This window comes from Didymella exigua (assembly GCF_010094145.1).
Source record: "Didymella exigua CBS 183.55 unplaced genomic scaffold M421scaffold_17, whole genome shotgun sequence".
Classification (NCBI taxonomy): domain Eukaryota; kingdom Fungi; phylum Ascomycota; class Dothideomycetes; order Pleosporales; family Didymellaceae; genus Didymella; species Didymella exigua.
In genome coordinates, this window is record NW_022984791.1 from 179,648 (window position 1) to 191,085 (window position 11,438).

Consider the following 11,438-nt stretch of genomic DNA (forward strand, 5'->3'; position numbering starts at 1 on the left):
GATTTTCGAACAGCGTATTCAGTGCTTGCGAGTACTAGTGTCACAGCTTTTGAGTGCGAGAGCGGAACTAGACTGCCATGTTTCGGATTCCGCCATTGCAGACTCGGGCAGTCGAGCAGCAGCGATACGGATACGCACATGTGCATATCAACGACTTTGGGTAATCTCGACTGAGGGACGTGGTACTTCTCGCCTTCAACTTTTGTTTGGACTCAGGCGTGGCCTAGGTTAGTGCATGTTGCCACGCTACTTCTCAGGCACATGTCACATCGGGAATTGCTGTAGTACATTGACTTTCGGGCAGACTTACCGTGTCCGTGCGCGTGATGGGCGCGATTTACTAGTAAAATAGCCAAAAATCCACCATTTCAAAGCTATATATCTAGCTCTAGAATATTTAACGTAGATTATCACCAAGCCAGCCATATCACTAAACTGGCCACTTTCTCTTACCATAACCACCTTTTACCCTAACATAACATGCCTTAATAATAATAACTTTAGAATACTACTAGAGAAGGCAGAGTCATCCTTGCTATCTAGGCCTTCTATGCTAGCTAATTTCGCAGTATCTACAGCGCGGCTAGAGCGTTAAACGTGCCTTACCGTAGATTATCACCGAGCTGGCCATATCACCGAACCAGCCACTTTCTCTTAGCACGACCACCTTTTACCCTAACACAACATGCCTTAACAACAACAACTTCAGAATACTACTAGAGAAGGCAGAGTTATCCTTGCTATCTAGGCCTTCTATGCTAGCTAATTTTGCAGTATCTACAGCGCTGCTAGAGCATTAAACGTACCTTATTAGCAGGTCTTAAATTGCCTTTGCAATATTACATTTTAACTAGATATACACGCTAATTGCTAGAAACTTACTATACTAGAGGAGCAGACAATTGTCTAGTATATACTTAACCTTAATTCGCGAGGATTTGCGCCCTAGCTATGTGAAGTGGCAAATATAGCTAATAAGATACTTAGTGTGCGTGGTGAAGAGCCTATTGGCAAACTATAGGCTAGCAGGCTTATGACGCGTTTAGACAAGCTCAAAATGGCCTTTAATTAAGCTAAGGATAGATAGAGGTAGGCTGGCGGATGGGTAGGGTATGCTTTTTTACGTTTTGGCTTATAGCTTCTTAACTAGCAGAGATACGCTTACATAATCTATTATTCGATAGAAGCGCCTAGTATTGCGCCTTCTAATAAAAAAAGAATTAGCTAATTCCGCCTAGTATTAGCTAAGTTATTAACACTACCTAGCAAAGTATACCTATTAATGGGTATGCTTGCTAGGTACCCCCCCTTTTTTGACGTTTTCTAGCCTCTAGCTTGTGCAGTTTAATAGTTATAACAAAACCCTCTACTACAGAAATGTAGAGGTAGTTTTTCTCTTTCTTTTAAGCCCTAGTTCGCTAGAATCCATGTATTATTGATAAGGTTTTGGGGGGTACCCACGAAGGACGTTGGAGTATACCCATTCCGCCAGCCTAGATAGAGGATACTATAGGAAGATCCTAAGATAATTAGCGTGTAGTTTAAGCTAGTAGAGGATACTTAACTTAAGTATAGCATTTGTAATAACAACGTGCACAACTTTAATAAAACTAGGTTCTAGATAGGTGTTACTTTATCTTTAAAGGTTGTAACAGGCTTAGAGAGACGTGCTTAGCTAGAGCTTGTTCAGCCAGGTGATTGCAAGTAGGTTACTGTTATCCAGAGCATCTGCGCTGCTAGGTATGCAACCCCACCTTTCATTATCTACAAAGGACGCGTCCACATCTCTGCCTAGTATAAGGAGACAGATATACCCTACAATTAGAAGCTCTTAGTCTCTAAGAATATTTAGATAAACAACATGCTTAGCCTTAAGTAGTTAAAGCACTTTAACATGCGAATGTGCAAGAATAATACAGAAGTAGTCTCTAAATAATATTCTAAGCTGTACTGCACCTTGCAGCGCCAGAGTGTGGTGTTTTAGGCCATAATAGGGTGAGGTTTAGTAGGGTCTTGGCAAAAGTGTCCAACTCGCCCGTGTGTCCGACTCGCCCGTGGGGTACGTTAACCACATTACAAAGCTTAAGTTCCTGCTATGCTTTAAAGCAGCCTATAATGCTGTATTTACCTTAAGCAACATCTAAGGAGGGTTCTGAGGCGCTGGACTAGTCCCCTTTAACCTAGAACAGGTTATAATAGGGCTTAATGTAAAGCTGCGCACTCTATCACTATAACTCCCTAATAATAATAAGCCCTAGCAGTTACAAACCCCTAGCAATACCCTAGAACTTTAGTTGCAATTAACTCTAATTTAAGAGAAGTATAAGAAGCAGCAGGGTAGCTCACCTAATTCTGTGCTAAGCGCGCTTGAGCACTACGCAAAGGGGGGAGCGATTCTATTGCACAAGCTAGTTTTGGCGCAACAGGAGAACGCTGAGCTTCACGCAGCTCTAGCAGCTGCCACAGAACGTAAATTGCGCAAAAGAAAGCAAATCTAGAAGGAAGGGACCCTTACAGTTAAGGAAGGGCAGTAGATAGCAGCTCTAAAGGAGTATAGGGCACATAGTAATAGAAAGAAGTTAAAGAAGTAGGTGCGCGCTAAAGTAGGTAAGCCCTCCTAACAACACTATAGATAGTGTAATTAGACTAGGCATAATGCGCGAATATGTAAGAATAATGTAGAAGTAGTCTCTAAATAATATTCTAAGCTATACTGCACCTTGCAGCGCTAGAGTGTAGTGTTTTGGGCTATAATAGGGTGAGGTTTAGTAGGGTCTTGGCAAAAGTGTCCGACTCGCCCGTGTGTCCGACTCGCCCGTGGGGTACGTTATAGGAACTGTATTAAGACTAGATATTACATATAAACGTGCTAGGAGGGTATAGAAATATCTTCTAAATCTAATGTAAGTATATAGTATACTAGGTTATTATTTAATAGTAAGTAGTTATAGTTAACGTACTCTATCACCGAGCCAGTCATATCACCAAACTGGTCAAAATCTCTTAGCGCGCCCAACTTATGTTGCAGCAACTTGAATTACTTACTATTAAATAGTAATCTAGCATACTGCGTGCTTTTATTAGATTTAGAATCTTCTTCTGTATCTTTCTAACACGTTTAAGCGTTATGCCCTATGCCTCTACAGTTTCTACAGCGCTGTTAGGCTAACTAGGTCCTTTCTTAAGTACCTGCACCACAAGTCTTCTTTAATAGCTAAGCTGCTACAGACACCTTAGCAGCTACCTATAATGCTACTAGGCCATACTTAAGTGTGCTGCTATGCTAAATTTGCTTTTGCTTGCGTGACTTTCTTCTAGTTATAACTACTAATTACTCTTTAAGCTTAGTAATGTGAGCAGCTTACAGCGTGTTTTAGTGCAGCATTAATTCACTACCTTTAATAAGCTAAGAGAAGCTAGCCTAGGCTATAACTAGTAACTAAGTAAAGGAGTTATGTACAAGCTTTAACTAAGACCTAAACTTGTGTGTATTACTTAGAGTCCTTAACTGCCACAGTGTCTCTAGTAGAGGGGGTGCTAGTAGGGTACAGTGTCGCACCTTAAGGCAATCCAACACTACCTGCGCGTTAGTAGGGACTAGCCCTAATGCCTTAAAGGCCTTCTAACAGTTAGCCTTTGTAAACACATTAAGAAACGCGTCTCTAAAGGCTAGAAGGAAGCCTTCCTTATTAATGTAGAAGACATATTAGCGTGCTAAGTCCTAGACGCGTTAGGAGTACTTGCGCTTTAATGGCGAGAAATAGACCACGTCAAGCAGCTAGAGGATGTGTGATGAGTGAGCTGGCATACAGAGAGTAAGGATCTTGTTATCTAGGCAATAGTCCTTAAAATCCTAGTTAAGGTAGCTCTTATAGCTGTCTAAGATAAGTAGCCTGTATCCCTCTACCTAACGCGCTCTTGTATGCGCGTTAAAATGCTTTAACTACTTAAGGCTAAGCATGTTGTTTATCTAGCTGTTCTTAGAGACAGAGAGCTTCTAATTGTGTAGTATATCTGTCTCCTTGTACTAGGCAGAGATGTGGATGCGTCCTTTGTAGATAATGAAAGGTAGGGTCGCATATCTAGCAGCGCAGATGCTCTGTATAACTGTAACCCACTCCTAATCACCTAGCTGAACAAGCTTAGGTTGAGCGCGTCTCTCAGCGCCTGTAACAACCTTTATTAACCCTATTACGCCTATCTAGAACCTAGTCTTATTAAAGTTGTGCATATTATTATTGTAGATACTATACTTAGCCTTAGTACCCTCTACTAGCATAAACTACGTGTTAATTACCTTAGGATCTTCCTGCAGTATCCTCTGTCTGTCCTTTGCTTAGTTAAACGCTATCTTAAGCTAATCTAAACGCGTTACAAATCTAGTAGCCTAGAGTTTACTAACAGGCTCCCTACTACGCACACCTAACAGTTTATTAGCTATATCTGCCACCTCACACAGCTGAGGCGCAAATCCTTGCAAATTAAGGTTAAGGATATATTAGACAATTTTCTGCTCTTTAGTTGCAGTAAGCTTCTAGCAGTTTGCGCGTACGTTGAGTTGAAATAGAGTATTGCTAGCGCGTTTAGAGAGCCTGCGTTGGTTAACATTGAATGCAGCAGCAGCAGCCTGATAGCTCTGAAACTGTCCAGTATTGTAGGCCTAGAGAGCAAGCTGCAGTCTCCCTTTGTGTTGAAGCAATAGGTTGTGATGTTGTTAAGACATACTGTGAAGTGCGGAGTTGTGTTAGTCTTGGCAGATTTTGACCAGTTTAGTGATATGACTGGCTCGGTGATAGAGTACGTTATAGTAACTTGTGTTAGTTGTGCTAAGAGAAAATGGCTAGTTTAGTGATATGGCCAGCTCAGTGATAATTTACGTTACCACTGTGGTTTAAAAATTTTAGACTTCTAACAAATCCGCAAAACTATTACTTTTTACTCTATTCATGTTAGGGCAGTAGGTGCCATGGGATATCAATTACTTCTTGTTGCCAACACAAAGATGCTTCAGCCTTTGCGAGTGTTGAAAGCCCGTCAGCTTCAGCATTATTTGCAAATTTCTTGCTGCATTTGGCGCGGTTCAACTGTTTTTTTTCTAATGTTTTAGTATATAGCTGTTTGAGTGCCTAGCGATCACTAATCCCTTCATTTACTTAACCTAAACTATCACCGAGTGTCCCACATCACCAAGTGTCCTAAAATCTCTTAGCAGCCTCAACCTATGCTACAACTCCTTAATTTCATTGCTATTAAACAGGGAGCCTGCGTACGTTGTACTAGCATCTAATTCTAAGGACACCTCTATATCCTTTTTGCACATTTGCGCATTATGCCTAGTCCTACTGCAGTTCCTATAGCGCTAAAGAGCTGGTTAGGCTAGTTCTTGACCACTACCACCACAAGCCTTCTTGGATCGCTGAGGCGCTATAGATGCCTTAGCAGCTACCTGCGCTGCAGCAGTCCCATACTCTATAGTACCACCCTACTAAATCTGCTTGCGCTTACGCGATTTTCGCTTGGTTATCTCTGCTAATTGCTCTTCAAGCTTATAGATCTGAGCACGTTAAAGCGCATTTTTATGTAGCATTAGCTCACCACCTTTTATAAGCTAGGAGAAACTAGCCTAAGCTATAATAGGTAAGCAAGTAAAGGAATTGCATACAAGCTTTAATTAAGATCTAAACTTATAGGTATTGCTTAGAGTCTTTAACTGCTATGGCGTCTCTAGGAGGATGGGGTTCTAGCAGGGTACGCAGCCGCACTTTAAGGCAATCTAATACAACCTGCGCGTTAATTAGGACTAGCCCTGCTGCCTTAAAAGCCTTTTAATAGTTCTACTCTATAAACATGTTAAAAAACGCGTCCTTAAAGGCAGGGAGGAAGCCTTCTTTGTTAATATAGAAGACGCGTTGGCGTGCTAAGTCTCTAACGCGCTAGGAGTACCTGCGCTTTAGCGGCAAGAAGCAGACCACATTAAGCAGCTAGAGGATGTGCGATAAATAGGGGGGCATACAGAGGGTTAGGATCTTGTGTTTAAGGCAGTAGTCCTTAAAATGCTAGTTAAGGTAGCTCTTATAGCTGTCTAAAATAAGCAGCTAGTACCCCCCTACCTGGCGCGTCTTTGTATGCGCGTTAAAGTGCTTTAACTACTCTAGACTAAGCGCGTTGTTTGTCTAGCTGTTCTTAGAGACTAAGAGCTTCTAATTACGTAGTATTAAAGCCTCCTTGTACTAGGCAGAGATGTAGACGCATCCCTTGTAGATAATGAAGGGTAGGGTCGCGTACCCAGCAGCGCAGATGCTCTGGATAACTGTAACCCACTCGCGATTGCCTGGCTGAACAAGCGCAGGTTGGGTGCGTCTCTCTGCACCTGTGACGACCTTTATAGAGCTAATTACACCTATCTAGAAGCTAGTCTTATTAAAGTTGTACATGTTGTTATTGTAGACGCTATACTTAGCTTTAGTCTCCTCTACTAGCTTAAACTACGCGCTAATTATCTCTAGATCCTCCTAGAGTATTCTCTGCCTATCCTTTGCTTGATTAAAGGCTATTTTAAGCTCAGGTGAGCGCGTTACAAAGCGATCAGCCCAGCACTTGCTAATAGGCTTGCCACCGCGTACAGCCAGCAGTTTATCAGCCATATCTGCCACCTCGCACAGCCAGGGCGCAAATCCTCGCAAGTTGAGGTTAAGTATGTATTAGATAATCATCTGCTGTTTAGTCGCAGTGAGCTTCTAGCAGTTAGGGGCAGCTTCTGCGCGAAATGTGAGTCCTTAGACGCGACGAGAGAGTGTACAGCGATCAACGTTAAATGCCTCTGCAGCAGCCTAGTGGCTTCAGAATTGTCCAGATTTTAAGGCTTTAATAGCAAGCTGAAGCCTCCCTTCATGTTTAAGTAATAACGCGTTTGGTAGTTGAGGCATGTTAGAGAGAGAGAGTAGGTAGAGGGCTTGGCAAGTTTTGGGACACTCGGTGATGTGGGACACTCGGTGATAGTTTAGGTTAAGTTACGACGATTACATCATGATGCACATTTTGCGCATCTCTCGTTGATAATTCTGCCTGATTTTCTTTCCTTCTTCTTCGCGAACTTGGTCCAAGCTCAGTGACTGCCTGCCCTGCTGTTCTCGAAGCTGTTGCTCGTAATGTCTCTTTTGCTCAGCCATTAGCTGATCATGGGTCGCGTGTAGCTTGATAGCATCTTGTTTTGTCTGGGCAAGCTTTCGCTCAGCCAAGTTCTTCTTTTCTTTCCATACTTCGATCGTTTGCAATGTCTGTTCCCGTGATTGCTTCCCTTTAGTGTCTGCCTCTTGTAGTTCTTGCACTTTGGCTTCCAGATCTCGAACCTTTTGAAGGTTCTCTTGGTGTTCTCGCTCAACCTCCGTCAGTAACTCTTTGCCAGCTCTAGTGTCTTTCAGCTGCATCTTATGGTCGACAAGCTCGCGCTGTATGTCTAGAACCATTGGCGACCTCTGGCCAATCAGATATTTGAGTATGTCAAGCCCGGACGCTCTTCCGTTGTCTTGACGAAATACTTGACTCCCATGGTCAATCATCCCTTTCCAGAGCCCGGGATCGTTCTTGAGCGCAGCTTCACGCTTCTTGCCAGTCTCAAGATCCACTTGATCCCACATGTTTGTAGCAAGAACGACGTTCGTAAGATTTTTTTTTCCACAGAGCCTCTGAAACATTTTGAGATTTCTCAGCCCAGATCCACCAACACGTATGTCAGGTATACGGTGCAGGTATATAATGCCGGCAAGTTTTAGGCCCGACTTGTGAGCCTTGATAAGCCAGTCGGAAATTTCCCAGAGTATCTCGGTATCTGTACGGCTCATGTCGTCGAAGCCAGGAGTATCAGCGAGGTAAAACGTCTCGCCTTCTCCGAAGTCGCAAGGAACGACATCCACTACTTGAGTACCTGGCATACGACGATCAGTACAGTGTGACTTTCAACATTAGAGCGGATGCTTACATGATTCTAGACCATGCCCAACAACTAGTTTTTGATCAGGATGAGTGAACAAATTTACGAAACTGGTCTTGCCGCATCCAGTAATACCCATGACGGCGATTATGACATCCTGAGGCCTGTTCCGGACATCAGCCCAATTTTAAGACGAGATTTTACTATCCAGATGCTTGAATTACCCCAAGTTGACGACACCCTGTTTACCGGACAAGACACTGTCTGTACGCTCACGTGTTGTAGAACCTAGATTTTCCATAATGGATGAAAGGCCGTTACACGACTCTAGCTTTCGATCGAGCCAGAGTGCTTGGAAATTACCTAGGTGTACCCAGAACGAGTCGCAAAGGGACAAAAGAGCTCAAATATTACAAGATCAATATTGTGAACGAGCAGGACTTCATTCGATGTACGATGCGCCGGTGACGCATATTATATATTCTTTTGAATGCATGAAGAAAGCTATGTAAGGTCTCTCCACTATCACTCAGCCCCCATTACGATGTGCATAAGCCTGCATGCGCCTTGATCTGGCGATTGGTCCAGCGCACACTGCATAGAGCAATAGTTTGTGCGCATATCCAACCTTTTACTTGTCCACGCGGCATCGATGAGGCAGAGCACTCACCGGAAGTACGAGGGTACTGCCCTGCTCAGCCGCCTCAAATTTTCATCTAAAATCCAGTGAATCATTTACAGAGCCACTCAGATGAACCGCTTCTAAATGTAAAATATTCAATTTGGTTGGTACGAGAACATTAGTTGGTGTATGTATGTGTCTTACTTCATTCTTTGACGTGTCTCTACGTCGATGCGAACTGCCTAGGGCACAAAAATCGAATCGCAGGTCATTATTAGCGGTGCGAATACACTTCAAACAGCGAATTGTTCTATTCATTCTCATAGATTGGTATCGTGCGAGGAATGGCAAACGATAAAGGCATTGAGTAATTCCGTTTGATGCCACTCGGGTCAATGATGACATTTGCAGGATAACCTCCGTTACGATTGAGATTTTCGGGAGAGGTCGACCTGGCTGTTGTGGCTATGGAGTGTTCGTATTCCGGTGGACCATCGCTCATTGAAGTCTGTGATATCCCAGGGTCTGCTGGTCTTGCGTGATTGAACACACTGTGCGGTACTAAAGTCCTGACCGCTGCATCAGAGGATCTTTGATCTTGTTGCCTAGGTTTTCTTGAACGACTTCGTCGAGATTCGTGCTGCCTGGACTCCCTAGTTCCTTCGTGGATAGATGAGGTAATCTCATTCCTTGTTGTAGAGACCTTAGCAGTACGGCCGAGGATGAAATCAAAAAACCCAGGGAATTTGGACTTGTTGTCTTTCTGAGCTTTTTCATATGCGAGTGCATCTTCAAGGCTCTGTATCTGTGTGTGTTGCTGCGCAAGCTCCCTTTCCCTCGCTTTGTTCAACTGTTTTTGACCTTGTTGTAACCCTCTATTGTCCTGCCTCAATCGTTTGATCTCGTGTTCCAGCTTGATTTCTGTAGTGGTCTTTACAGTATCATTTTCGCGCTCAACATCTTGCGCCATATTTGCCCCAAGCTCAATCCTGCGTTCTCTTCTCAGCTCCTCGTATGTGACATTCAAACACTCTTGATCACCTGCAGTCTCATTCAGAAGATGCAGCTGTTCTCTGATATCTGCAATCAGGTCCTCATTGCCTTCCGGGTCTCCTCTGCTATAGGCCTCAACTTGATTCAATCTTTTTTCCAAATTTTGACGAGTCAGCTTGAGGTTACCATTAAGGTACGTACCGACTGTTGTATTGGCGAGTTTGATGTTTGCATTTGACATCATCTCCGTCTGTACTGCAAATGTGACTGGTTTCTTCCGACCTGCTATCGCCTCGATGATAGCAGTGCCGCATCTCCCGTCTTTTGAGGATCTCTTAAATTCGGCGCCCTTACTTTTGAGGCGACCAAAGAAATTCACTTTCTTTTGAAGGGCCAACTCACGACCTTGGGCCAAGTCCCTCGCAGCTTGAGTCTGAAGCGTATCCCACATTGTTGTAATAACAGTGATATCTCCAAAACAGGCCTCTCCGCACAATGCCTCAAGAATTCGCAGACTGGTCAGAGAAGATCCAGCCATCCGTATGTCTGTGATTCTGTGAATGTAAAGCAGTCCACCAATTATTAGATTTCCTTCGTGACAGAACGCACAAAGGAATGAAACGATCTCGCGAAGAATAGTCGCGTTAGCCTTGTTTGTATCGTCGAAACCTGGTGTATCAATAAGCCAGATCCTCTGACCATTGGGCTGGCAATATGGATAGCCATTGACCCTAGTCGTGCCTGGTGCACTGTGAGTGTCTCATCCTGACAGCTGGTGTATACTTACATGATCGCAAAATGTGCCCAATTTCGACATTTTGTTCCGTAAGTCGAGAGATGTACGCGCTTTTCCCAGCACCCGTAAGCCCCATCACGATGATTCCGACTTCCTTTGAACTGCGAAACAATGAGCAGTCTTCTGTTCTGAATATGCTCAGCATACCTCGATGTGGAAAGTCGCTCTGACATCTCTGGTTATTCGTGAGCTGTTGTCTACAGACGATCCTTCGAATGTTGATTCACTGTCGATCCCCAATATCAGCTATGGTGCGGAGAAGAGTTTTTTCTATTTGGGCTATGCAGGACAGGTCTTTGGGAGGTCTAGCAAGGGTAAATGTATTTGCAATGCAGTGCGGCGGGCGCAGGACAGACCGGTGAGTTCTGCGTGTTCGTGTGCATGCTTGATTGGTTGCGTGCATGCAGCGAGAAGCCGCTCGCTGCATCAATGCCCAGCTGCCTGCATGGGTCCCACCCACATCAGGCCGAACTGCGATAAGCTCTCGGTGCATGCATTTCTGTCCATATGTTGTAGCTTCAGGCTGCATGATTTGTGTCTCAATGAGAGTATGTTCACAAATTTTTGTTGAGGTTCTACAACATCTGTAACGGTTGAGAGGAGAAGCAGATCACGTGTTGTTGGCGTTGGTCTGCATCACAAAGACGTCATCAAAACAGACCCCGCAGCGAGCCTTGGAGAGCAAAGATACAAGCAACACAACAACATAGAACAACAGAATACACTTGTGTCACGGAGCCTGTGGGACTATACTCAGGTGATCGTTAGTATTTGATCAGTGGCTAACGTAGATTATCACCGAGCCGGCCATACCGTGCCGGAGCTCGTGCCGCACGGTTCCGCGTTCCGCACGCAGCACCCACCTCACGCACCATAGCAAAATGAGGCTGTAGAAACAGCCACGATAGTAATTATCACGAGGTTTGTTAGTATTATAGTCGATTGATGTATGCAATTCATTTGCCGAAAGCACTATTTATATAATGTTGCGGTGCGGCCGCTGCGGGTTGTGTGAGTGCCGCGAGGCGGAGCAGCCGCTGCAGCAACAGCACCACTTCGAGGCTGCGCAGAACGACGCTTTTTGGCTGCAGGTGCCT

At 44.2% G+C, this 11,438-nt stretch overlaps 3 protein-coding genes across 3 annotated transcripts; all 3 read right to left on the reverse strand.

The window, feature by feature from the left end:
- Window positions 1-3,469: 3,469 nt before the first annotated feature.
- On the reverse strand, window positions 3,470-5,933 carry M421DRAFT_65536 (uncharacterized protein; the record flags this gene model as incomplete). The annotated part of the gene is made up of 3 exons (XM_033596246.1): window positions 3,470-3,622; window positions 5,506-5,515; window positions 5,839-5,933. Coding segments are annotated over 3 exons (258 nt in total), but the record flags the coding sequence as incomplete, so codon positions are not given.
- Window positions 5,934-7,019: 1,086 nt separating this feature from the next.
- On the reverse strand, window positions 7,020-8,231 carry M421DRAFT_93215 (uncharacterized protein; the record flags this gene model as incomplete). Its single annotated transcript, XM_033598096.1, has 3 exons — window positions 7,020-7,924; window positions 7,979-8,094; window positions 8,155-8,231. The coding sequence occupies 3 exons, from the start codon at window positions 8,229-8,231 to the stop codon at window positions 7,020-7,022; spliced, it is 1,098 nt and encodes a 365-aa protein (XP_033447590.1).
- Window positions 8,232-8,395: 164 nt separating this feature from the next.
- On the reverse strand, window positions 8,396-10,612 carry M421DRAFT_421743 (uncharacterized protein; the record flags this gene model as incomplete). The annotated part of the gene is made up of 3 exons (XM_033592933.1): window positions 10,489-10,612; window positions 10,333-10,442; window positions 8,396-10,286 (listed from the first exon to the last, which is right to left on the reverse strand). Coding segments are annotated over exons 1-3 (1,556 nt in total), but the record flags the coding sequence as incomplete, so codon positions are not given.
- Window positions 10,613-11,438: the final 826 nt, after the last annotated feature.